Source organism: Eutrigla gurnardus (genome assembly GCF_963514095.1).
Source record: "Eutrigla gurnardus genome assembly, chromosome: 3".
In the NCBI taxonomy this organism is placed as follows: domain Eukaryota; kingdom Metazoa; phylum Chordata; class Actinopteri; order Perciformes; family Triglidae; genus Eutrigla; species Eutrigla gurnardus.
Window position 1 is genome coordinate 4,168,116 of NC_139917.1, and position 25,568 is coordinate 4,193,683.

A 25,568-nucleotide genomic window follows, 5' to 3' on the forward strand; every position below is an offset into this window, starting at 1 on the left:
CTCTGTGGAGGATGGCCATCCTTGGAGCGTTTGCCAATCAACAATGTTGAGTTATGTGTTCTCACTTCATATCTTACTTTAAGTTTCAGAATATATTGATGATAAAAGTATGTCCACGCATCTTATTCTTTGTTGTGCTCATGTATTGTATACAGTGACATTAGCTATGTCATGTGACTTTATGCTCCTTGTTCGCGAGAGTCTATAGTCTCTGTTTTCTCTCTTACTTCCGGTCTACCGCTACTCACATGCCATGTACCGAATGCTAATCCCAGTGCTATTATGTCAAAATGATAATATATAGACAAGTTGCTATAACTGAGTGGCTACCTCAGTTATATCAACTTGTCTATATATTAATAATTAAAAACCAGCAGTGGCTTGATATTACATTGATATTACGGTGGCGCGTGGCTGCCCCGCTCCGCTTATCAGAGACTGGATCCCAATATGGGCGACAGACTGATGGGTCTTCCTGGCCAGCTACAACAAGCTAACTGTTGCATTACGCAAGTAGTTAGCCACAATCCTAATGAACACATGAAGGTAGAGGTAAATAATAATTTCATTTTCATCCATCTATCCATCATTTACCGCTTATCCTGTATTCAGGGTCGGGGGGGCTGGAGTCGATCCCAGCTGTCATTGGACGAAGGCAGGGTTCACCCCGGACAGGACACCAGTCTATCATGGGGCTGACATGTAGAGACAGACAGGTAACCAGTCTATCACTGGGCTGACATGTAGAGACAGACAGGTAACCAGTCCATCACAGGGAGACATGTAGAGACAGACAGGTAACCAGTCTATCACTGGGCTGACATGCAGAGACAGACAGGTAACCAGTCTATCACAGGGCTGACATGTAGAGACAGACAGGTAACCAGTCTATCACAGGGCTGACATGTAGAGACAGACAGCTAACCAGTCTATCACTGGGCTGACATGCAGAGACAGACAGGTAACCAGTCTATCACAGGGCTGACATGTAGAGACAGACAGGTAACCAGTCTATCACAGGGCTGACATGTAGAGACAGACAGGTAACCAGTCTATCACAGGGAGACATGTAGAGACAGACAGGTAACCAGTCTATCACAGGGCTGACATGTAGAGACAGACAGGTAACCAGTCTATCACAGGGCTGACATGTAGAGACAGACAGGTAACCAGTCTATCACAGGGAGACATGTAGAGACAGACAGGTAACCAGTCTATCACAGGGCTGACATGTAGAGACAGACAGGTAACCAGTCTATCACAGGGCTGACATGTAGAGACAGACAGGTAACCAGTCTATCACAGGGCTGACATGTAGAGACAGACAGGTAACCAGTCTATCACAGGGCCGACATGTAGAGACAGACAGGTAACCAGTCTATCACAGGGAGACATGTAGAGACAGACAGGTAACCAGTCTATCACAGGGCCGACATGTAGAGACAGACAGGTAGCCAGTCTATCACAGGGCCGACATGTAGAGACAGACAGGTAACCAGTCTATCACAGGGCCGACATGTAGAGACAGACAGGTAACCAGTCTATCACAGGGAGACATGTAGAGACAGACAGGTAACCAGTCTATCACAGGGCCGACATGTAGAGACAGACAGGTAGCCAGTCTATCACAGGGCCGACATGTAGAGACAGACAGGTAACCAGTCTATCACAGGGCCGACATGTAGAGACAGACAGGTAACCAGTCTATCACAGGGAGACATGTAGAGACAGACAGGTAACCAGTCTATCACAGGGAGACATGTAGAGACAGACAGGTAACCAGTCTATCACAGGGAGACATGTAGAGACAGACAGGTAACCAGTCTATCACAGGGCCGACATGTAGAGACAGACAGGTAGCCAGTCTATCACAGGGCCGACATGTAGAGACAGACAGGTAACCAGTCTATCACAGGGCCGACATGTAGAGACAGACAGGTAACCAGTCTATCACAGGGAGACATGTAGAGACAGACAGGTAACCAGTCTATCACAGGGTCGACATGTAGAGACAGACAGGTAACCAGTCTATCACAGGGAGACATGTAGAGACAGACAGGTAACCAGTCTATCACAGGGCTGACATGTAGAGACAGACAGGTAACCAGTCTATCACAGGGCCGACATGTAGAGACAGACAGGTAACCAGTCTATCACAGGGCTGACATGTAGAGACAGACAGGTAACCAGTCTATCACAGGGCTGACATGTAGAGACAGACAGGTAACCAGTCTATCACAGGGCCGACATGTAGAGACAGACAGGTAACCAGTCTATCACAGGGCTGACATGTAGAGACAGACAGGTAACCAGTCTATCACAGGGCTGACATGTAGAGACAGACAGGTAACCAGTCCATCACAGGGCTGACATGTAGAGACAGACAGGTAACCAGTCTATCACAGGGCTGACATGTAGAGACAGACAGGTAACCAGTCTATCACAGGGCTGACATGTAGAGATAGACAGGTAACCAGTCTATCACTGGGCTGACATGTAGAGACAGACAGGTAACCAGTCTATCACAGGGCTGACATGTAGAGACAGACAGGTAACCAGTCTATCACAGGGCTGACATGTAGAGACAGACAGGTAACCAGTCTATCACAGGGCTGACATGTAGAGATAGACAGGTAACCAGTCTATCACTGGGCTGACATGTAGAGACAGACAGGTAACCAGTCTATCACAGGGCTGACATGTAGAGACAGACAGGTAACCAGTCTATCACAGGGCTGACATGTAGAGACAGACAGTCCTGTGATAGACTGGTTACCTGTCTGTCTCTACATTTGGTACTTCTCCTATGTCACGTGGCATCAAGCAATGCTGTGCCCAATCTCTCCCTATGTGTTTGTAATCGCCTCTCAACTCCTCTGCATGTCTCTAACAGTGCTTTGGAAGGGATAACAATTGCTGAGAGACACATCATCCTGAGTCAGCTGGCTGCAGACATCACCATCTTCCTGAGAAATGCCTCCTAGATTCCTCTTGAGATAGAACTGGTAAAAGGATTTTCAGGAGCTTCAGGTCTCAAGTTAAACTTGAGAAAATGTGAACTAATGGCAGTAAAAGAATGTGATGTTTCAACTTTATGTGATATCCCTGTGAAGGATCAGGTTACGTACCTGGGAGTAATAATAACTAAGGACCAAAATATAAGAAGTGCATTCAAATTTAGCCCAATCATTGGAAAAACACAAAAGAAATTAAACTCTTGGCTCACTATGGAATTTCATTTCAAACTATATCTTCTCTAAATTTGGTGGCCTGACGTTTCTCTTACTATGCAATTATAATATCAGCAAAATCCCAATCAAACTGTCAAACTTTCTCAAGCAGATGCTTTTGGCTTGGTCTCTCTTATATAAACATAACTTCTCACCTCATAGATATTTCATTTGTAATAATAAGGACATTCTCTACAAACACAAATCGTTATTTTTTTTAAAATGGTTCAGAAATAATATTTTACTTGTTGGCCAACTTTTTGACACAAAGGCAGTTATTCCGATTTTTTGCGGAGATTTGAAATTCCTGTTTCAGTTAAGGAGTACGCTATTTGATGCAATTCCTTCTGGGATCAGAATGCTGCTACATTAATCTCCCATGGCCACTGACTCACATTAATAACTTATCTGATACTGCTGTGGGGAGGCTGTGCTTTTATGCAGAGCGCCGGACTAACAATAAAACAATTAGGGCTCTATTCCAAAAAGATATTGTTACTTTAATGTGCTTAAAAGGGAGAGAAGTTACATTTAAATTACATCACAGAAATGTGTATTTATGAGGTATAAACTGGATAATGAATTTGAATGCTCGTTCTGTAAAAGCTCAGATGAAAATATTTCCCATCTGTTATGGAAATGCTCCTATACAGAGAAATTCTGGCCAGCTGTCCTCTAGTTCTTGGGTGTAATGGAGCTTCAGAAAAACAAGGAAGGACAGTCATTTATTATAAATGTGTTGTTTCTGATGGCTAAATATCACATCCATAAATGTAAGTTCAGGGGCTCAAAACCATTTTTCCTGTGTTTAAATTTGAAGTTGAAGAATATTTGGACTCCACAAAATACTCAAAGAACTGTAAAACTCAGAAGACTGCAAATATAGGCTACTCAACACTTGACACGTGACACTTTATGACTGACTGATACTTGAACTCTTCTAACTGTAATTGAACACAATTAATGTTGTCTGCTTAATCATTAGCCTTGATGAACTCTGTAGATTCCCTGGGATATGAATTGATTATTATTTATGTGTTTATGTTGTTGCTGTGGTGTAGGCTATATGTGTCTGTGTTGTATATGTATGTATTGACAAACGCTTCAATAAAGTTATTGAAAAAACACAAAACTAACCGGCATGCATTGTGAGGGGATCGATTGTGTGCAGGCTTGGCTCATCTCCAACGAGCCTGACGTCAGCGCTGCCAGCGAACGTCTCAGTTGTGTGACACGATCAGTATGCCATCTATTCACGGTGCGTTTGAGGACGGCTCGGAAAACGTGCGGTTGTAAAAAGTGCGGGGGGGGGGGGCAGAGGGCACAGATACGGGCAGTATCAAACGCCATGAGGTTCCCCACCCCGGCTCTTTACATATCAGCTGACACCAGATCAGATAATAGCGCAATTCAATTGCAACAACTGGTTTTAACCATTAGAGGGCAGTCACTATGTGTATAACACCATATGAAGACTTCAAATACTTTGCACTTAAATGTTAAGATTAGGACCTTAAGAAACAAACAACACTCCTAAATATCCAGACATATCAGCTTTCAGCTGCAACCAGGGTTCTAGTTACTCAATCATTAATGAATGCATTAGGTCAGATTAGTTTTTGGGGGATTCACTGATTGTTTTTGCTCTAAATAATTCTCCGTCTATGTTAAGTGATTGTTTTCTGTTCATCATTAGGCTACCCAGGAAGCTTCAACACGTTCAGGCAGGTTTTGGGATCTGGCTGATTGAAACACGAGCCGAGGAGAAAGAGGAGGTGTCGTGTGTGGTGTTATTGGTTTGCAACACATGCACAGTAACACCTGGTTTGGTGAACATAGAATATAGAACGTAGAACATGATATCGATATCAATGTCCACAATCACGGACTCACAGACTGTGATGCGCGTTCCCTTTATGTCCTTGAAGGTGTAGGGCCGTCCAGCTGTCACATCGTCAGGTGCATGAGGACTCACTCGCGGAACTTGTGAGCCCTTTATGCCCACTTTACGGAAGTCAGCATCCATGCTGACTTTGCCTGAGGCAATTACCCACAGCATATAGCTTTGCGAACCAAAGAGGATGGCACACGTGTGTGGCATATTTCATTTGCACAGCAACGTTGACATTAAAGATTTAACATCGAACATGAAACACTTGCAACCAAAGAAGAGGAGCATTAGTCTACACACCTGGCCTATTCATCAACCATTTATTGTACCGTTGCTTATTGAAGCTGTTTGAACTCAAACACGTCAGAGATTTGATTATTCGATGTTTACGTCTCGTCTGTGATGACAGGAGCCTGGAAGAAGTCTAAAATAAAACACCAAACTTTTTGTGGCATCAAAGTGACATGTCAAGTGATGTCACATTTGTATTCATACCATTTCAGACGTCACAGCCTCTCACACGCCATTGAGCAGGTGACGTCAGGGTTTACGGCTTTAGGGGGGGCATTGGGATTGGGACGAGGATTTGTAGGTTGTCATAGCAGCCTACTTTATGGGAGACAATTAAATTCAAGTCATTGCAGATAGTTTAATTTAAAGACCATAACCACCGTGTCTATCTGAGAAGCTGTGCTGTATTTCGGTGTGAAGACATAAAGGTCCGCGGGGACCGTCGCTCCAGCTACACTGCGCATGCGCCGCCTCGCCTGAAACGAGGAAACGAGCAGCAGGTGGAGACTGTGGGCGGTGTTCAGTCTCAGGTGACGGTGAGCTATTTGGACCCATACGGGGACAAACGGGCTTGGCCCCTGGATTGCCGCGACGCACGGAAGACAACAGAAACACGCCGACAAGAACACGGTAAGTTACGGTGTTGTGTCGAATAATGTTCCCCCATAACCTTACCAAGACGTGGACATACCTGGTACCGAAACCCGAACCAGTGATGCGCACTTTATATCGGTTAGGTATCGAAAAGTCGAAGGAGAAAGTGAGAATCCAGTAAACCTTCACAATAAAATAACCGTCATTATCCGTAATCCATTAATTATAACTCCATGTTCCATATCAGGAACAAGTTATTTTAAAAGTCCCTTTCATGAAGTCATTGGAGTTAAATACTGCACACACAATGGCAGCGTGAGAAATAATGTAGTCTACTTCCTACTGGTGTCTTACACAACGTTTCCTGGACGGAGAGGAAAGGAGGGTGGAAGAATGGTGTTTGCCCCAATATTAACATTTACATTTAGGTCATTTAGCAGACGCTTTTGTCCAAAGCGACTTACAATAAGTACATTTGTCAAGAGAAGGAAACAAAGAAACCACAACGTATCATTGCCGATAAAGTAAGAGCTAAAAATAGAACAAGTGTTAGATCCTCATCTGAGTAAAGTAGTACAATTTCAAAGGTTTGTCACATTGTGGCTGATTCCATGAAATGGACTGGATGAAGAAATGAAACGAAAGTAAAAACACGAGACCGCTGAAGAAGATGAAGAAACGTGTGGTTTTGTAGGAAATGAACATGAGTATTGAGTCACCGCAGACAGATCTGCATGTTACTTCCCTGATAAAAGAAGTGAAAGAGCGCACACACTAATCTCCTCCTCCAGTGTTTGTGTAGTCGCATGTTTGAGTGAAAACACTTGCAACATTTGCCACAACAAGATTGTGACTAAATATGGCTATAATATGTATGAAAGCATTGCTGAACTGAGGAAACATGTCAGGTTGCAAAAGTTGCATTGGATGTCGATTAACACACATGTAATATTGACATTATTCACAAGCATGGACAAAGAAATGCAGGCAGGCCTTGTATGGTTTTACTACGTAATACAGCATATATAAAATCCATTATATTACAGCTGGAGACTCTGAGATCATTACATTAAAAGCTGACGAAATGATGTCAGCACTAATATAAGCATTAGGAGACAACCTTTGAGGATTTGCATGTAAACATAGTCAGTGCAGACATTTATTCACTGTGGTGAGTTTACAAGTACTGCGGTTTATATCGGTACATTTTTTATTTGCCTTCCACTGGCTTATCTCACCTCCAGATAAGATAAGCCGTTTATTAATCGTAGTTGTAATTTTTGTACCAGAGTGATATAAAATACAACAAAGGAATAACAAACAAGAGGCATGAATATAGAGTAAATAAGTGATAAGCGATACTAACACCACTAAATTAGAAGAAGTAAATTACCATAAGACTAAAAACAAGAGTAAACACATGAGGGCTAGGGGAAAAATTGATTCTCATATACGTAGCAATTTTTTGAACAGGGTTTTTAAAATTCATGTGTTTTCAGAGACTTAATTCTGGCCTAGCATTATATTTTATTTATTTTCTTAAAGCACTGCCTTAGTGAGCACTGAGTAAGAAGAGCACTTTACATAAAAAGTTAGTATTTTTTGTTTAGTCCATTGCATAATCTGCTCATGTATATTAAAGCCTGGTTAATGAAAAGGCCCACATTGCTGTGTGGAGATTTTAGGTACTCAATTTATGTTTGGCCCGATTGTATTTATGTTCTTATACTACTGGCTTCATGAGCAGGGGACACTAAATGTAGCAGTTTGATTAAAACAAGAATCACTCTGTTGGACATGTTATCTGCCACTTTCCGATGCAGCAGAAATAGATGTAAAACTGACTGACATCTCATGTGCATTGTTCTTGGAAAATTGTCTCTTGAAGAGTATAATTCAACTTTTGTTTTTGTTTAAGAAGGAAAAGAATCGCAGTAATCGATACTACTGAATCACAATCAATCAGAATTGCAATATAAAGCGATCAGCAGCACCCAAGTATTGTGATAAAATTGAATCGGAACAAAAGCATATCGTCCCAGCCTTAAAACATGTAATGTAGAAGTATCACTGACACCAGTGACTAATACAGTAACTATAAAAGAAAATGTGATTAAATAAATGTGTAATAAGTATGATATATATATATATATATATAGTATTGTAAATATATAATAAAAATAAAAATAATACTAATCAGTATTGTATAAATATATATTATAAAAGAATACACAAAATAAATAATGAAACAAAAATATAAATAGAATAAGTAAATTGCTACACAACTAAAAACAATACTCAAAATATAAAGTGTATATAAGGTAATTGTAACATGCACTAATAAGGTTTTTTTTCACCCTATTAAGCACAGCTTAGGTACAGATAGCTACACAGTCATGATTTGGGCTAGGTTCAGAAAACTAGGTTGGCCTCTAGGAGTGGAGAGTGAGACACTGAACACAGTTTAGATTTAGTAACGCCATATAATTGTGACCCATAAACACATTGAATATTACAGCATTGAATAGAATAAGAATATGAATGGCCATTTATAGGAAACCACAATATGTACAGTTCATTTTATCATTCAACATTAAATGACTTTGCAGCGCACATATATTCCATAATTGCCCAAAAAAAGGGGAGTTCAAGGTTTGTCTGTAATGACAAGGCACAACCACAGCACAACGGCCCAACAGTTGAGTGTCCAATGGAGGGGGGAAAAGGTCCGTATTGGGAGGTGAATGTGTGTAGTGGATGTATGGGTTAGTGAGTTGCAAGGGCAAAAGTTAGGAAGAGGGGCGGCTGCACAAAAGAGCCTCCTACCAGCCTGACTAGAGCAGTGGAGGTTCAATTGATTCCTTCCCGGCTCAGTCTGCAGGCTTTGTGCTAGACTCTTAGCTCGCCATCAACCTGGCCTGTATGGAAAACGGGTCTAATTAAATATCCAGTGTGCACACAACATTCAAAAATACTACAGCCAATTAACACAGACTGCATTAAATAAATAGCAGTATATCAATTTCAATAATACCAATATTGTTCAATATAATCAAATCATAATATATAAATCAATGAAAATAAATTACATAATATTTGTTATATTAAAATATTCATCACAGTAATTTCAGTATCACCAACCAAGAAGACTGGCTTTAAAGTGCTTAATGTTTCATGTGGCAGGACACATTCAGAGTACTAGGCACTGAGACACTATTAACCAAACCAACCAATCCACAGGTAGCAGCTAGGCTAAGCTAACGTCGTTTGAATGAATAGCGTTCGCTCGATTCACCAATTCCGTGATTCAAACGGCATACGGCTCCGATTCAGACGCTCAGCGGCTCCGGTAGTGGGCTCCTATGTTTCGACAGTTATTGCATTTAGTTACATAGTGTTTTGATGTTATTATTAAGCGGTGATGATACGACGTACCTGCAGCAAACATTTCCCCAGCGTGCTCCTCTGTCACAACTGGCAGTAAGCCACAACTGAGTAACGTTACCTGGTGCTCCGTCACGTGACGCGTAACGCGTGATGTGATGGCATAACGCCGTGACTTGATGGCGTAACGGCGTGACGTGATGTTTTACGTTATGAAGGAAAAAGGGATAAATTAATAAGGGTTTTTTTCGCCCAGGTTACACAATACTAACACCAATGACTAATACAGTAACTAGATTTATTTAATAAAATAAGTCAACTCAAATTGAACAACAATATTACGATGCAGTTTAAAATCTTACATCAGAGTTATGATATGAACTTATTGAACATGTGTATTTGATACTGTCTTAAAGGGACAGTGTGTGGGATTCGGCGGCATCTAGTGGTGTGGTTGCAGGTTGTAACTGACTGCTTACTCCTCCCTTTCCAAGACCGGAGTTAGCAAACAACAACCCCCAGTGCTGAAGCTGCACCAACAACAGAGTGAATCCCAATAGATCTCCATGCTAAAGGGCAGAAATAAATGTTGACAACCTGGTAGAAAACATGCTTTTGTTCTCTAAAGCTAATATCCCTGTTCATGATGACTTTACAGGGGGGAATTTTCATATACTATACCCGTTACGTTGAGGCATGGGTGTTATCTTAGCTGGCGAGCTGCTAGCTGGCTAGCTGCTAACTCTCTCTGCTGCGTCAACAACCCTGTGGCATTTCACAGATATCAAGGAAACAGATGTAATTGAACTCAGCTGAACCTCATCCAGAGAGGCTCCACCTGCTACTCTATATAAAGGCGTTGCCAAAGTCCGCGCGTGTGAGAAACCATGGCTGCAATACAGCACATTCTCGCTGCGAACCAACAGCGTCGCCGTGCGCGAAGCCAGACAGTTTATATAAATGCTTACGTGCGTCAGCACTTCTCCCCACTGGACGTGCTTGTCAGACCGGGCTGTCCAGACAAAGTACCGGCTGCCCCGTGCGGGGATCCAACGGCTGATCACTTTGGTGTCTCCACACATCCAGAGAGCAACCCGCTTTGGTTTGGCTCTGAAACTCCTGCCACTTCTTCCGAACAGCACCCCAGTCACGCAGGCCACAGGGGCTGGAGGGGGACATCTTGTCGGCTATGGCCTGCCATATACGGTTCTTTACCGTGATGTTTTTCTTTCCCCTCGTTCCCCCGAATAAAATTTCCCGGTGCTGCCAGACCTCGTCCACTAACACGCCCATCTCCTCCGCGGTGAACGCCGGTGCCCGCTTGGTTCGCTTGCTGCTGCTTTCTTCCATTCTCACATGTGTGTGCCTATACCCACGGGGGTATATATGCGCTAATGGGCTTGATTACTACTTGGATACACCTGTTGGCACACACACACACCCCCCCACACACACACACCCACCCGCACCCGGAAGCGCCGCGAATAGACGCGTAGCGGAGCCCGCTTCCATTCGGCGCCCGCTTCCATTCGGCGCCCCTGTTAAGCTATGGCGTCGTTCACACCAGACGCGGAGCGCCGCGAATAGGCACGGCCCTCCCATGCCGTGAAGCGATCGTTTCGGCGTCTGCTCTATTTTTGGCGCGTGCCGCGAGTGAACGCGTCAATTCTGGCAGGAAATCACACAGAGAAACACGAGACAATCCGGTCAATTTTCAAAATATAGAGAGAGAGAGATAACGGATAAATACAAGAAGTGTACAGACTTTTTGGTTACAGAAACATGGCGTATTAATTTTATGGGGCTTAATGGCAAAAAATAGCTCTGAATGAACAACAGCTGAGCAGAAGCCCTTGTCGACCGCCGTTATGCGCTGATAAAGAGGTGGGTGATCGATTTAGCCTGGCATCGATTGATTCAGTTTCAGCACCACCGCGGTGGACAGCTCCCACTAAGAGCTTCTTAAGAAGCTTCTTTGGCTTGATCTTAAGGTTCTCCTAAGAAGGCAGTTAAGAACGCGTCTGGGAAACACCCGTATCTTAGCGCTCCTTCTTAGCCGAACCCTTCTTAAGAGCCTTCTTAAGTCCTTAAGAATGATCGAATCTGGGAAACGCGGCCAATGTCAGGCTGAGGTGTCACTGCCAATACAGCGAAAGCAGAGCTGACATCACGGGGACTAGCTGCATGTTTTATCCAGTCTGCAGTGGCAACGTGAACCGCCGGTGGCCGTACTGACCATAATAACTACTTTAGGAGCAATAGAAGTCAGACGCCGGCTGGCGGTGCCATGCCTTTCAACTCACGTTACGGCGGCTACACAAGTGTGTGGAGACGGTTACGTAAAACCATGTAAGTTTCTGTCTAGAGTTTGCTTGGTCCGCTCTGGGCTACTGTAGAAATACGGCGGACTCGGCGAAGAGGACCAGCTCCCTATGTACTCATTCTGACTTACTGAAAATTAGTCTTAGTTTCAGGTCATTACACACGAATGGAAACATAGTTATATATTCTATATTCCATTTCTGCTAATAGATCCCCCAAAATGATGCACAGTGTTCCTGTAATGAAGATTCCAACCCAGTCTCATAGCAGATCGTGAAATAGTGACGAAATTGAAATCTATTGGTAATTAGACGTAGCGGAAACACAAAGACATCCACGTGACTATCCAGAGTAGCGAAGTAGTATATTAAAAAAACTACTTGAAAAACTACTACTGTGTGTGTGTGTGTGTGTGTGTGTGTGTGTGTGTGTGTGTGTGTGTGTGTGTGTGTGCGCGGGTGGGCGGGCGGGCGTGCGTGCGCAGTGTTTCCCACAGAATCAGATTCTCTCCCCAGGGGGAAACGATCCTTCCTGCTCATGAGGGAGAGTGAGACAGAGGGAGAGTGGGGGGAGGGGCTGATGCGCTGCACGCAGCTCTACAAGTAAATACGATTTTACCCATTTTAAATAGTTTGAAAAAATAAAATCAATATGTGGTGGTCAATGTTGATATTCTGGCAAATCAATGTATGGACCAAAAATCATATCTCGATATTTTTTCCCATAAAGAATTAACAAAAACAAAGTCAGTTCCAAGTCAAATTAACATGCCAAAAGTAACACAGGCACTTTAATTAAACGGGCTGCACAATATTAACATGCACTTGCTTTTTTTAATAACTATAAATAATAATATTAAATTAATATGTTCCTTAAACTTTGACCTTCTCCTATCTTGACCAATGGATGAGCTGTCTGCAGGCTATGTTCAGCTTGAAATTGAAAACCAGTTTTTAAGGGTGCATGATGGAGCCTAAAGTCTGGATTGTTTGACTAGTGTGAGCACTCCAATGGTGCGCTTCCTTGGCCCGGCACGCTTGAAGAGGTGGATTTGAGAACAGTACGGTTCATGCACAAGCACATGCACAGGTACGCAATGTGGACATGACGTAGGCTTTAATCGACAGGCCGTCCCTCTCACTGGCTGCGGTGGAATAGTCTATTTTGCTTAGGAAGTTTCCTAACTGAAGAAGTGACCCGGAAGTAAACAAGTGGCCGCCATGATAAGAGCCGTTTGAATTCTCTAAATGCAAAGGAAAGGAGCTCCAATGCTTCCTTTCAGAGCTCCTTTAGCATAGGATGCAACGGACCTTCCTATATGAAAGGAAAGGAGATCATGCCGACCCACAATTCTTTGCAAGAGCAACATTTAAAGTGCCGCACACCTCAGCTGTTCATGAAAACAAACGATATGTGCATTTACATATTTAACAATTACTTTCATGCAGACATATGTATAGTCATTGGAATTGTGTTGATAAATGTGTGTGGATAGTGATAATAATTTAATGGTATTTTTATTCATTTCAATCATGTGACAAAAACGAAACTAAAACCACAAATGAAATGTAAATACATCAAACGGTCAAACAGGAAGGAGGAGCTGCTGGACCTGAAGCCGGTCAATGAACGAGCTGTTTATAAAACCAACAACATGGGGAGAAGTGAACGATGCACTTTTTGTAGTCCATTATTGTAGTTTCTCCAGCGCAGACGCACATCAATCGCGGGTGCCGATCAGCTGTCAATCATCAGCAGCATTATAATAACGTAGCTTAGTGAAAGTCCGGTCGGATTCTCTGAGCACCGCGGCCGTCTTTTCCTAAATCCTTTTGAGTTCTCCTATCGCCTTTCCTTAACCCTGTGACCTTTTCCCCAGAGGTCAAGGAATAGGAGTTAGGGATAGGAGTTAGCAATGGGAGTGACTTTTGACTATTCGACTGCAACCATTATCTCTGTGTTCTACTCGGATCTCCCCCGCTATTGTGACGATGTATGACTGAAAATACTGTTGTTGAGTGTGTAGGACACAGCGGGATTCTGGGTCGGGCTTGGGGCCTCGTGCTGTCAGCGGTAGTGGAACCGGACCGGAACGTGTATAATAAAAATGCCGCTCTACGCTCTGTGCAAAACCCGCTGCCTGCCCACTCAGCTCACATGCTCTGAGGCCGAGTAGAAATACTTGCAGACGTGACTCGTTGGTAAAGTTTCAGTCATGTTCTCTGTAGGGTTGTCACGATACCAGAATTTCAGTAGTCGATACCAATACCTGTGAATTTCCAAGATTCTCGATACTAATTCGATACCACAATTTAAAAAAAAAAAAACAGGACCCATGTATTTTTAAATTCACTAATTTATTGAAAACTGCAACTGCAAGTATTTAACACCACTGTGCTTTAAGATCTTTTTGCACAGAATTTAAATTGCAGTACCAGCTGCCAACAGACCTATAGCCATCCAGTATAAAAACAAAGAATACTGTGCTTATAAATATGGTCATAAATAACAATAACAATAATTTTACATTAAAAAAAGAACAGCAGTGACCTATAGCCATCCAGTATAAAATACAAACAATACTGTGCAGTGTTTCCCCCAGAAAATGTGTTAGTTAAGGTGGTGTCTGTCAGGGGGGGGGGGGGGGGATGATGAGCATCACATTAATAGCTACAGATACTGTAAAACACTACAACGACATATGAGTGCATGTCTTATTTTATGAAGTAAAATATAAGTTATGGGTTTACTCAACAGCTTAATAGTTCATAGAAATTCAGGTAGAAATAGGTTAACTCAGAGTTCCACAGCTTATCAAAAACAATCCTCCCCCCACAGGGGGTGTCTCCCCCCCATGTAAATGATTATTGATTTATGAATGAATTGATAGGTGGCTTATTTTTGGCATATATTAATTTCTTTTTGGCCTGGAGGCAAGGGCGTAACTTTGAGTTGAACATTGGGGGGGTTGAGATTTCCGCCTTTGAAGCAGGTGTATATATATATATCTTTGGAGACTATGGTGGGGGGATTGCGATCCTGTAGGGGGGTCCGGGGGCATGCCCCCCCGGGAGAACATTTTTAATAATTTCATTTTAATGCATCAATTTGGTGAATTCTGAGAAACAAAATATGACATATCAATTACTGACCAATTTCTTACAAACTGCTGGTACTGATACAAATGTTGACATACTAAATGGGGTTGATGAGTTTAAGCATTCAAGAAAAGATGAAAACAAAAATGACTAAAACACAATTTGTTTATTATTATTATTATTATTATTATTATTATTATTATTATTATTATTATTATAATAATAATAATAATAATAATAATAATAATAATAATATAAGTGGGTGACTATTCCTCAGCCTTCCTTGGTGTTTTGGTTTTGACTAAAGCCTCGTTCACATACGTCGCCACTCGCCCATCTCTGAGAGACAGCTGTCAATTAATGTGAATGTGTTCTAGCGGAATGTGGACCAGGACAGGCGATGTGGTAGCCAGGCTAGCGCCGCATACTGGTTCCGGCAAATTTAATTTGCCTCAACCATATAGTCAGGGAACTAGCAATGCGTTTCGGTTTGCTCCGTCCGCCAGAGCGGACGGACCAATCAGCGAACAGATGTCGCGATGACGGGCGATGACGGGCGATGACGGGCGATGACGTCGAACTGAAGCGCCCAAACTGAAATACCGGTGTAGTTCCCAAGCTGCGGTAAACAGTTGACGAGATGGATGTCGGCGAAGCTATACGCTCTGTGCTTGAAACTATTCAGGATATTAAAGACTTAAAGCCAGAACAAGAAGCATGTTTGACGAATTTTTTGGAGGGCAAAGACGTTTTTGGACTTCTTCCTACCGGGTTTGGGAAAAGTTTAATTTACCAGCTGGCCCCGTTAGTGGCGAAGACATTATGCAAGCCAAACGCTAATGCTAACCCTATTGTCATCGTTGTGTCCCCCCTGCTTGCCCTGATAGAAGACCAGATTAAGGAGGCAGGGATACTGGGTGTAACAGCAGGCCAGCTTGGCGTTAGTGATGACCAGGACATAATAAACGGAAAATTCAGCATCGTTTTCGGGAGTCCTGAGTCTTGGATACTCAATACCAAATGGCGAGGAATGCTATCATCCAACGTGTACCAGGACAACATCATTGGTATCGTCGTGGATGAGGTGCACGTAACGTATAAATGGTGAGTTCGCACACGTTAAAGTCACAACTATTTGCTTGAATTGTATTTTAATTTCACTCATGTAATTGGTATGAAAATTAGCCTATAGATAACAAATGATGCCATGTTACCGATGTTGGTTGATTCACTTTTGTTCACTAATTGTTTTCTGACGACAGTTAGTTGTAAAGTTAACGTTACCATGTTAACTTTAAACAACGTGACATTACAATATAGACGTTTATGCTTCTGAATGCCATTTATGTCCCAATCACTTTGTCATAGGGGTTATAGGAAATGCTGTCTCGGTTCAGATGAAGCACTAACATTTGCCTATAATGTTGACATTTAGCAACACATTTTAATGAAGGTAGTGATGGCCATACTGTTTAGCAAGTTATCATTATGTGACACTTATGTTCCTTCCCGTTTCGTTCACGCAGGGGCGAAGCTACCAAAGGATATTCACCATTCAGAGAGAGTTTTTCGAAGTTGGGAGAGCTGCGATCCATCGTCAAAGAGGGTGAGTTGAGAAGCGTATGCATTCCTTGATTTTTCCAATCTATTACTTATTTATTTAAAATAACATTTCGTATAGAAACAGCATTTTGTGTGAGGAGAATCAATTTTAGGCTGTTTTGTTGATGTAGTGGTAAATTTGAACATTCCTTTGTTTTAATCCAATCACCTGAGATGATTAAGATGTTGCATATGGCCATTACAGTGACAGTTTTTATTGATGTTATTTTCAGGAACCCCCGTATTGGCGCTGACTGCTTCAGCAGACATCAGATCTCGTGGACGAATCTCCAGGATCCTGCTTATGGACAAGGCTGTTCACGTCACTGCAAGCCCCAACAAGACTAACATCCGACTTGGACTGTGTCAGACCTCAAACAACACCATGGACTGTTTTGACTGGTTAATCAATGACATAAAAATCAAAGGTGAAATGATGCAGCCAGTTCTGATCTACTGCCAAACGTTGAAGATGGTGGGGAAGGTATATGCTTACCTAAAGGCAGAACTACAACAACATGCTTGGGTAAACTGCGACCCTGAGCGTAACTATGACAAACTCCTCATTGGAATATTCCACAGCAAGACTCTTCCACAGAACAAAGAAAGAATATTGAGGTCACTGAGAGGGGAAGGCAGTTGTCGAGTTGTTGTGGCCACAACAGCTTTGGGCATGGGCTTAAATTTCCAAAATGTCTCTCACATTGTCATGTATGGGTTACCAAGTGATTTAGAAACACTTGTCCAACAAGTGGGTCGTGCTGGCAGACATGGTCAACCAGCACATGCCATTTTGTACAACACTAAAATGTACTTGAACATTGAGAAAGAGGTTAGAGAGCTGGTTTCTTTTGCTAAAGATCAGTGTATCAGAAAATGCCTTTATGCTCATTTTGAAGAGGAGCCCATTAGCGTCCAGCCAGGCCACCAGTGTTGCACATTCTGCCACAGTATGTGTTCCTGTTCCCCTGGAACATGTGCAGAGCCCATTCCAAATTACGAGGCAACACAAAGCAAGACTGTGAGCTTGAGGTCTAGACAGGTGAGCGAAAAAGACAAATCTTTGATTGCAGATTTGCTTAATGACTACAGGACTAGTTTGATAAACTCCTCCACTCATCTGTACACTTCACAAGAGGCATGCACAGGATTTAGTCAAGAACTGGTTGTTTCAGTCTTGAACCATTGCCAATACATATTTGATTTGCAATATGTTATTGTTAACCTCCCTGTCTTCAAGCTTGACCATGCGAAAGAAATTTTGAATATCATTATTGAGGTTTTTGGTGATGTTGATGTTGATGTGCAATCTGTTTTGAGCGAGAGCTTGGATGAGCCAGATCTGTACTATGGTACCTATTTCGATGATGCTGATGACTGTTCTGATGCAGATGATGCACTGAGAAGCTGCGTTAGTAGCTCTGAGTCAGATATGTGAGTAAGGAAATTATCCACATTATCATGGAGGAATGTATTTGCAGTACATATTGTTAAATGTTTGCTTCTTTGATATACAACTGTATATATGTATATAACTGAGCCAAAATAAAAAAAATATGTTGTGATCCCCTGTTTCCAAAACCTTATTTTACAGACAACACCAGACACATGACTTGCAACAATAATAAGTTATATTATTCATCTATGATAACACACTATCAAAGAAAGTTTCAACAATTTACATTGTTTACTCAATTACTGTAATGCAAAGTGTAATGACATAAATTATTAAACATTGACAATCAAGATTGTTACATCTGAGAATAGCTCTCTTTACATGAGTGCTTGAGACACTCCCACAATGCAATAATTGCCATACATGTTTCATGCCTTGTCTTATCAAAACCTGGGCCCCTACATGCTTTGCATGTCTATTTCTTTAAATGGGTATAGCTCTCAACTCTTTCAGTTTGGAACGCATCCACTGCCACAGGTCCTTATATTTCAAACGGGAAAAAATGTTGCGCTCAAAGTTGGGGAAAGCCAAAAAGTGTCTCCCTGGTTGGCTTTTGAAAACCTCTGTCTCCCTAAATACTCTAAGCAACACGAAAACATCTTCCCTCAAGTTGGCGTGATGATGGGTGCCACTTGTGCGTGTCACCTGCAGCTCTTTGTCCGTTGTGTCCATCATCGCCTTCAACACACCAACAGAACTGCTGACCCTGTCAGCAGATTCTTCTGTCAAGTTTGGGCCCTTGTTTTTCAGGAAGGCCTTTAGGAAATTGTTCAAGTGCTCTAGGTGCAGATCCAGAGGAATGTTTCTTCCTTTACCACCCTTTCCATTCCAGAATCTGTTCCATTTCAAGTTGTGTGCAAGCCGAGGTGATAAGGTTGCGTTAAGTTGCACAGTGAGGAGGAAGGTACTGTATGCATACTGAGTATGTCCATAAGCCTTATAGATGAGCAACGCCACCTTATACAGCCTCATAAGACGCTCCCCATCCCCTTCTTTCACAGCATCCAAAAAGTTTGCAAGAAGAAACCCAAAGCTAAGCCTGGCCTCTGTGTGCAATTTCTTGTGGTCGTCCATACTGGAGGGCACAGGCTCAGCTGCTGGAGCTGGTGCCACCACAAGACCATGGACTTTATTCTCATGGTTGACTCTTGCCTTGGAGTATATGAATGCTTTTGAGCACCCTGGTTCACGACACGGGAGTTTTTCTTTTTGATGTGTTCTTGCTTCTTCTGAAATGCCAGCTGAGAGTTCAGACATGTCTGCAAACATGACAAACTTATTGACGACCTCTGCCACACTGTCATGGAGCCAGGCCCTCTTTTGTTCATCAGAGCCTTGGAGGATGTGGTCTGGAACAAAACCCTCTGGTTTGGCTAAAAAAGTATAAGGAAAATTATGTTAGGCCATGGTATATGCTTTTTACCTTGTTTCATATCTTGCATTTTCATGCAGCCAATAAAATTTCTTGAATCTGTGTGGTATCTTGTAATAATCTTTCTGTGATTTGAATGAACCGAAAATTGACATATTTGGCTTGCTTAACATGCCTATGCTCTAAACGTGACATTTGTTTACCTGCGTGTAAACAGGTCTAAAAATGTATTGACAAACAATTTGGTAAATAAATAAACTGATTCATATCAGTTTATTGGCTACATGTAAATGCACTGATTCAGATAATTATTTGGGCTAAATACCTGATACATCATCCAGGTTGAAGTGTTCCATCGCTGCTGCCAGGAAAAGGGCTGTAGTGTCAACCTGGACAAACTGTTTGTAGGCATTGTATGCAGCGTGCGGGCCTTGCTTTGCATTGCTGCACCTTGAAGTCAAAGTCTCAGTTATTGGATAGGCATGTGAAAATAGAAAAAAATAACTTGTGTTTTGTTGTGATGATGAAGGAATACACATAATATGTATTTCTGATTATCACACGGTGAAATGGAGTACTAAATACTGATTGGCTAGCAGGTTGTGTGTTAAGTCTTCCTAAAGCACAACTACTGTATGAAGTAGATCTGGTTAAAAAGTTTAATCACCTCAACAATGCTCGTTTGAATGGCAGCCATACCAACTATAGTAAAACGCCAGTTGAACTTGACAGCTACAGTGGACTCAACTGTTTGTAGCGATAACCACTGTTGAAAAGAAAGTAGTAGAGCAACTGATCAGGCTTGTATATACATTAGCTACGCCCTTTTGTAGACTATGTTTTAAACTGACGTTCATTCTTTGCAGCCTCCACATTAGTTGCAACCGTGTGATAAGCGGAATAACAGCCTTTGAGGTGTGCCGTTATACAGAATTAATGAACTTGGCAGAAGCAAACTTCACTCCGGCTAGCACCGACGTGAAGTCGCCTGTTATTTCATACATAACTGTTAGGCAGTCTCCAAGCAGGGACTGCAGATAAAAAACATTTTACATGCAGTAAAGTAAACAATATTTAAGAGGAATTAGAAGAGGGAGAGAACAAGACACTTGTTAATGAAAGCAGACCAAAAAAATGCAGGCAAGGATACAGAACTAAAAAAGGGAGACAGAGTAAAAAGTTGACATACACACACAGACAAAGGTAACATATGTCAGGACAGAGAGAAATAAAGCTCAGAGAAAATAAGACATACATGGTAAAAGTTGACAAACAATTGGAGGAGACACACAGACAAATAGAAGTGGATAAGTTAGAGCTGACATAGGAAATGGTTTGATGGATGGATTGACAGATACATAAATACATAGATAAACATAAAGAGAGGCAGACAGACAGGTAGATAGATGAGTAGAAAGACGGACAATAATAAACACGTTACCATTTCGGCAGAAACCAGCCCAATTCATGGTGGCTGTTGCTCATGTCATAAACATGCACACAGTTCATATATCCAAGACAAATTCATGTTTGCCGAAGATCATCAGTAGAAGAACAGTCCTTGGGAAGCATGTATAAACACATGGTTTTAAAAACAGATCATACATACACAAACATAACAGAGCATATGGCATTAATCTAAAGGCATTATATCTCCATATCTACACATGTTGTACTCTATAATAAGTACCTTAACTTATTCATGTTTGCAAGGAGAGTTCCATGGTCCTTTGCAGAGTCCACACTGTAAAAAACCTGGTGATAGATCTGTGGAGCATATTAAAATAACAGAATTACGGGTAAAATGTTCTATATTCCATGTAAAGTACTTGTGCATACTTATGTGTGGTGTCACAGTTAGGACATCAATTTCCAGACTATATGTTGGAGGCAAATGAAATATGCCGGAAGCATTAGGCAGCGCTAGCCTTGCCAGTATTTTTGTTATTGGGAAAGACAAGTACAGACCAAAAATATATTTCTAATGGCATGCCAATCTTCAAACTTGAATGCGAGGCCCTCCAGTCTGTCTTTTTCAGTTTCTCCATCAGCAAAGGCCAACTGCACATTCCTGCAGTTGCTCTCTGTAAGTCTGTCGCCTCCAATGAAAATCTTCTCCAAACCATCAGGAGATAACGGGACATACCTACAGAGAACAGACCATTAAAGAATGATTTTCAACAAATTTTTCATTTTTTTCTATAAATAATTATGGACTATCTAGACAAAAACATTTCAACAATTCCAATTCTTTCAGTATGGTTCAATCCATGTTTGGAAAACTGTCCCTCAATGTCAGGAAGATACATATCCTTTGATATTTACTCGTTCTGAAGCTGTTGGAGAACGTCAACCAAGTCACCAGTTTGACACTCATTCTTGAACAGAAGTCCGAGTGGGAACTACATATAGAAAAAAAACAAAAAACAACAATTACAATAACTGTGTCTAAAACCTCAGGAGATGTACTACTTTAGTTTGGCAGATGCAATAATGCAAACATTACAAGAATATTTCTTTCATTGTGTTATAATAAGAACGACTTACATGGGTTGAAGGCTGGGACATTGCTTCAGAATACTGGTGTGGGATGTGGTGCACAACAACATTTGAGAAGGGTTTGAACACTTCCAGATACGTTGTGAGGATTCGGCTTCCCAACACCACAAATTCTCGACAGAGGTTGGCTTGAGTCTGGTTGTCAGGAAGTGACATTCCAAGGTCATATTCTGTCAAGCTATTTGTCGGTTGAGAGTTTTCCAGGTGGAGTGTGGGGACTCGGTCGATGACACACGTGGTGTATCCAGTGTATAGATTTGTTTGGCACATTTGTAGACTGGTGATGTGTGTGTAAGAAAAAATCAAGGTTGTCAAAAATTATTGAATAGGTACTTGGAACCCGTGAAGGAGGAGGTGGTGGAGAAGGCAGAAGTGCAACACCCAAATCGGCCATTTCTTCATTAGACAGGGTGCTGAAAGTGAAAACATCACAGCCATCCAGCTCCTGTGTAAGCTGCTCTGTGGTCCCTGTAGTGCTGCTCTGTTCTGTGGTTGTGGGCACTGCACTTGTTGAAATGTCTGAAAGGAAATAGAAATCAGTCTGTTATATTTTACAATGAAAGTCTCAGGGAATAATAGCTACTCATAAAAATAAAACAAAAAATATATTAAAGCTAGCTTACCTGATATGGTAAGATCCTCCAAGCTTCTTTGAATCTCTGCAGCTGTGGCGTCACTTGATGTCGCGCCTTGTGACTGGGAGCTGTAGAAATATTCCAATTCCCTTTTCAGGGACAACACAGGAACTGTGCAGATGTGTGCAAGCTCTTTTTGTTTCCCAACTGCTCGTTGGTGGACTGTGGAAATTCCCAGTTTTGCCAGTCGTTGGAAAACAGCCCTTTTAGCGCCACCATACATCAAAACTGAGTCCACATAATATGCAAGGGCAGATAATCTTGGTTGCCTTGCCCTCAAAGCTACTGATGCTGCCGTGCAAATGTGGGGCACAGAGTCTTCAGTGATCCTTGACAGTAGACTTGTTAGGAATGGGGCCATCTGCTTTAGTTCCTCATGCAGTGTCACGAATGAGAATGATTGCATGTCATTTGCACCTGACCTCCATAGCATGAACTGATGCAATGGATTGCACAGCATCTTGCACTCAGCCTCAACAATGTTTACAAAACTGGGACGTAAATGGTTGGTGAGCTCTTTGTGTTGTGAGATGAGATTGGCAGCTCTCAAAAAGTTATTTTTTGCCAAGTTCTCAATAATTCCAGCAACGTCTGACTGGCATTTGAAGGTTCTTGTATCATGTAAGGAGTATGTCAGGACAACCTACAACATAAACGGTATATAAGGGTTTCATGCAAATACAAAGTAAAACAAAAAACAAAAAACACATTGATCAAGGAATACATTTGCATTATATGACTGTGCTCTGAGTGTATGTGAACTCATATGTGGGCTGTTGCAGTAACCCCCCTCCTGCCTCTGACCAAAACAATGGAAAAAAATGCTAGGCGTTTAGCACCTAACATTACAGCAATTGAAAATGGGCTAAATCACGTTTTGGGCTTATCTAAAAACTGAAGCGGAAAAATATACACACACTGGCTAATACTTTTAGGCTACCATGAATATAGAAATAGAGTTGTTTTACCCACCCCAGTAATACTTGTCCGTGAAGGTAACGTTGACGTTACGGTGGACTTGCGAGATTTCTTTATATCCCTCGGAGTTTTAGACGGAGTGGGTTCCCTGTCTCTTTTTTCAACGACACTTGCACTTGCTCCAGTGTCCGATGTCTCCTTGTCTTTCCAAGTATTAATTATATCCGTGTCGTTTTGTAATCGGACAAGTACTCGGTAACATTTCATGCACATCCGACTGGAGCGAAGCGGTGTTTTGATCAGATTCAAACCGAACTTTGAAAGCAGACTTTCTGTCTTACTGTCAAATATAATCTTTGAATGCGTTATTGTTCCTTTGATGCGTAGATTTGAGGAACAGAAACTAACTTTTGTTCAGTAACATGATTTGACTCGTGAGAGGTGGCACTGGAGCCCTAGCAGTAGCTACCTCCTGTTGGGAAGATACTTTTATTCTTTTGCTTTTTTTCGCGTGCTTTCTTCATACCACCGCTGATGCGGGGAGAGACCGGGAGAGACCGGAGAGACAGTAGAGAAGCGCAGGTCCGGCAAGGTGGGCGAAACCAAATCTCAGAGCAGGAGGGGGCACAGACAAACGTCACTATTTTTTACTGGTAAATTGAGAAAATCTACCACACTGTTGTGATTTTAATGCTTAACATTCAATATCAATAATTATGATATCAAATTGGGTGGGTTGTGGTGGCTGGTTTGGATTATTGGGTGGGTTGCAACCCACCCATCCCCCCCATAAATTACGCCTATGCCTGGAGGCCCTGCCCGGCCTGTACAATGGTAGGGGAAACACTGCGGCGAATAATGCTAGTATATGGATTTTTTTTTTTCTTTTTCTTTTTTTTTTAAGACGTTAGTTTAGGCGGCAGCCCTTTGTTGTTAAGGCGGCCGCCTTAACAGGAAAGCGCTGCGGGAAACCCTGCTGTGCTTATAAATATGGTCATAAATAACAACAATAGTCAACTATTTTACATTCAAAAAAGAACAGCAGTGGCGTGGAGCCTTCAAGTATATAAAACAAACAATATTGTTCTTCTTATAAATATGCAAATAAATAACAAAACAACAGTGGTGTGGAGCCTGTTCTCACATAACTAAAACCTCTAATACCAGGTTGCAACAGGCATAACTTAAGGATTTTTTAACTTCTTTGTCAGTTCCAGGTTTTTTGAAAGGAACACCAACATGTCAATGTTTTCTTGGGTCAGTCTTGACCGTCTTGGAATGACAATCAAGCCAGAAGTACTGAAAACTCTCTCAGAAGCACAACTTGATGCAGCAATGCACAGATACTTTCTGGCAAAATCAGAGAGCTGAGGTAGAGTATGTGCATTTGTTTTCCACCAGGAAAGTGGATCCTCCTCAGCACTGATTTCTGGCATTTTTTCATATACCTGATACTCATCTTTCAGCTTATCACTTCGGGACAGGGGTTCTCCAGGAGTTGAGGGGGTGGCACCACTGCCTTTCTTTTCTCCTTGGATACTTGACAGCAGTCGTCTCAAGTCACCCTTCTGCTTTTTCTGTGGCCTGACTAGGTTTGAGTCCTCTTCCTGTCCTGGGTCTGGCATATGGCTTTGACTTCTGTTAGGCTCAGCATTTCCTCCTACTTGGTCCAGGAGACTTTGTTTGACTTCCTCCTTAAGCGAAACAAACGTCCTTAAACCTGGGGTCAAGGTAGGTGGCACTGTTCAAAATGAGCAGCAACTGCTTGTCATCATTAACACGCACATTTAGATAATCTCTGATGGCACTCTTCATCTCCCCAGCAAGAAGTGAGTCTTTCTCTTCATCATTGAGAGATGTGAACATTTATCACGTCAGGGGCAAGACAGATGAGAGGGTGGTGTGCTGCTCACCACTTAGTGCATCAGTGAAGGGACTCAATGGTCCGAGGACGTCTTTCAGGGTCTCTCAAATTGTAATGTCAGTGTCTTTGGGCATCAGATGCCACTTCTTCCGGTCCTCTGCCAGCACTGCACACAGCTTGCTGCTGCTCCAGAAATCTCTCTACCATGTCATATGATGAATTCCAACGAGTGGGTTCATCATGTATGAGCTTATGTTCTTGGTGTGAGAGTTCTTTCTGTTTTTTGAGGAGTTGACGTGAAAGTTTTGGTGATCTGGTGAAGGCAGATATTGTTTTACGAAGCCTTGACAAT

At 42.0% G+C, this 25,568-nt stretch overlaps 2 protein-coding genes and 2 long non-coding RNA genes across 6 annotated transcripts; 1 reads left to right on the plus strand and 3 right to left on the minus strand.

Annotated features, from left to right (window-relative positions):
- The first annotated feature begins 5,906 nt into the window (after positions 1 to 5,906).
- On the plus strand, positions 5,907 to 17,951 carry LOC311011516 (bifunctional 3'-5' exonuclease/ATP-dependent helicase WRN-like). Its single transcript, XM_084006518.1, has 4 exons — positions 5,907 to 6,042; positions 15,698 to 15,914; positions 16,337 to 16,416; positions 16,646 to 17,951. The coding sequence occupies exons 2-4, from the start codon at positions 15,841 to 15,843 to the stop codon at positions 17,848 to 17,850; spliced, it is 1,359 nt and encodes a 452-aa protein (XP_083862644.1). The 5' UTR covers positions 5,907 to 6,042; positions 15,698 to 15,840; the 3' UTR covers positions 17,851 to 17,951.
- Positions 17,952 to 18,022: 71 nt separating this feature from the next.
- On the minus strand, positions 18,023 to 21,279 carry LOC311011519 (uncharacterized protein). 3 transcript variants are annotated; one of them, XM_084006522.1, is made up of 5 exons: positions 21,209 to 21,279; positions 20,931 to 21,007; positions 20,682 to 20,800; positions 19,566 to 19,690; positions 18,023 to 19,241 (listed from the first exon to the last, which is right to left on the minus strand). In XM_084006522.1, exons 3-5 carry the CDS (start codon positions 20,747 to 20,749, stop codon positions 18,292 to 18,294), a joined length of 1,143 nt encoding a protein of 380 aa, XP_083862648.1. In that variant the 5' UTR covers positions 20,750 to 20,800; positions 20,931 to 21,007; positions 21,209 to 21,279; the 3' UTR covers positions 18,023 to 18,291. The 3 variants fall into 3 exon arrangements, with proteins under 3 accessions (XP_083862648.1, XP_083862649.1, XP_083862647.1); XM_084006523.1 differs by lacking the exon at positions 21,209 to 21,279 and having other exon boundaries at positions 19,566 to 19,684; positions 20,931 to 21,127; XM_084006521.1 differs by lacking the exon at positions 21,209 to 21,279 and having other exon boundaries at positions 20,931 to 21,127.
- Positions 21,280 to 21,306: 27 nt separating this feature from the next.
- LOC311011527 lies at positions 21,307 to 22,027 on the minus strand. The gene is made up of 3 exons (XR_014596906.1): positions 21,788 to 22,027; positions 21,566 to 21,642; positions 21,307 to 21,386 (listed from the first exon to the last, which is right to left on the minus strand). It is a non-coding gene; the product is annotated as an uncharacterized lncRNA (long non-coding RNA).
- Positions 22,028 to 22,044: 17 nt separating this feature from the next.
- On the minus strand, positions 22,045 to 23,653 carry LOC311011526. The gene is made up of 3 exons (XR_014596905.1): positions 23,407 to 23,653; positions 22,423 to 23,077; positions 22,045 to 22,318 (listed from the first exon to the last, which is right to left on the minus strand). It is a non-coding gene; the product is annotated as an uncharacterized lncRNA (long non-coding RNA).
- Positions 23,654 to 25,568: the final 1,915 nt, after the last annotated feature.

Excerpts from the sequence above, each read along its gene's own strand:
- LOC311011516 (XM_084006518.1), top strand. The coding sequence starts at position 15,841 with ATGCTATCATCCAACGTGTACCAGGACAACATCATTGGTATCGTCGTG. Across the intron at positions 15,915-16,336 it reads GTGCACGTAACGTATAAATG|GGGCGAAGCTACCAAAGGAT; the intron begins GTGAGTTCGCAC and ends TCGTTCACGCAG. Across the intron at positions 16,417-16,645 it reads GCGATCCATCGTCAAAGAGG|GAACCCCCGTATTGGCGCTG; the intron begins GTGAGTTGAGAA and ends TGTTATTTTCAG.
- LOC311011519 (XM_084006522.1), bottom strand. The coding sequence starts at position 20,749 with ATGAACTGTGTGCATGTTTATGACATGAGCAACAGCCACCATGAATTG. Across the intron at positions 19,691-20,681 it reads GGCTGGTTTCTGCCGAAATG|GTGCAGCAATGCAAAGCAAG; the intron begins GTAACGTGTTTA and ends TTTGACTTCAAG. Across the intron at positions 19,242-19,565 it reads CAACCTGGATGATGTATCAG|CCAAACCAGAGGGTTTTGTT; the intron begins GTATTTAGCCCA and ends ATACTTTTTTAG.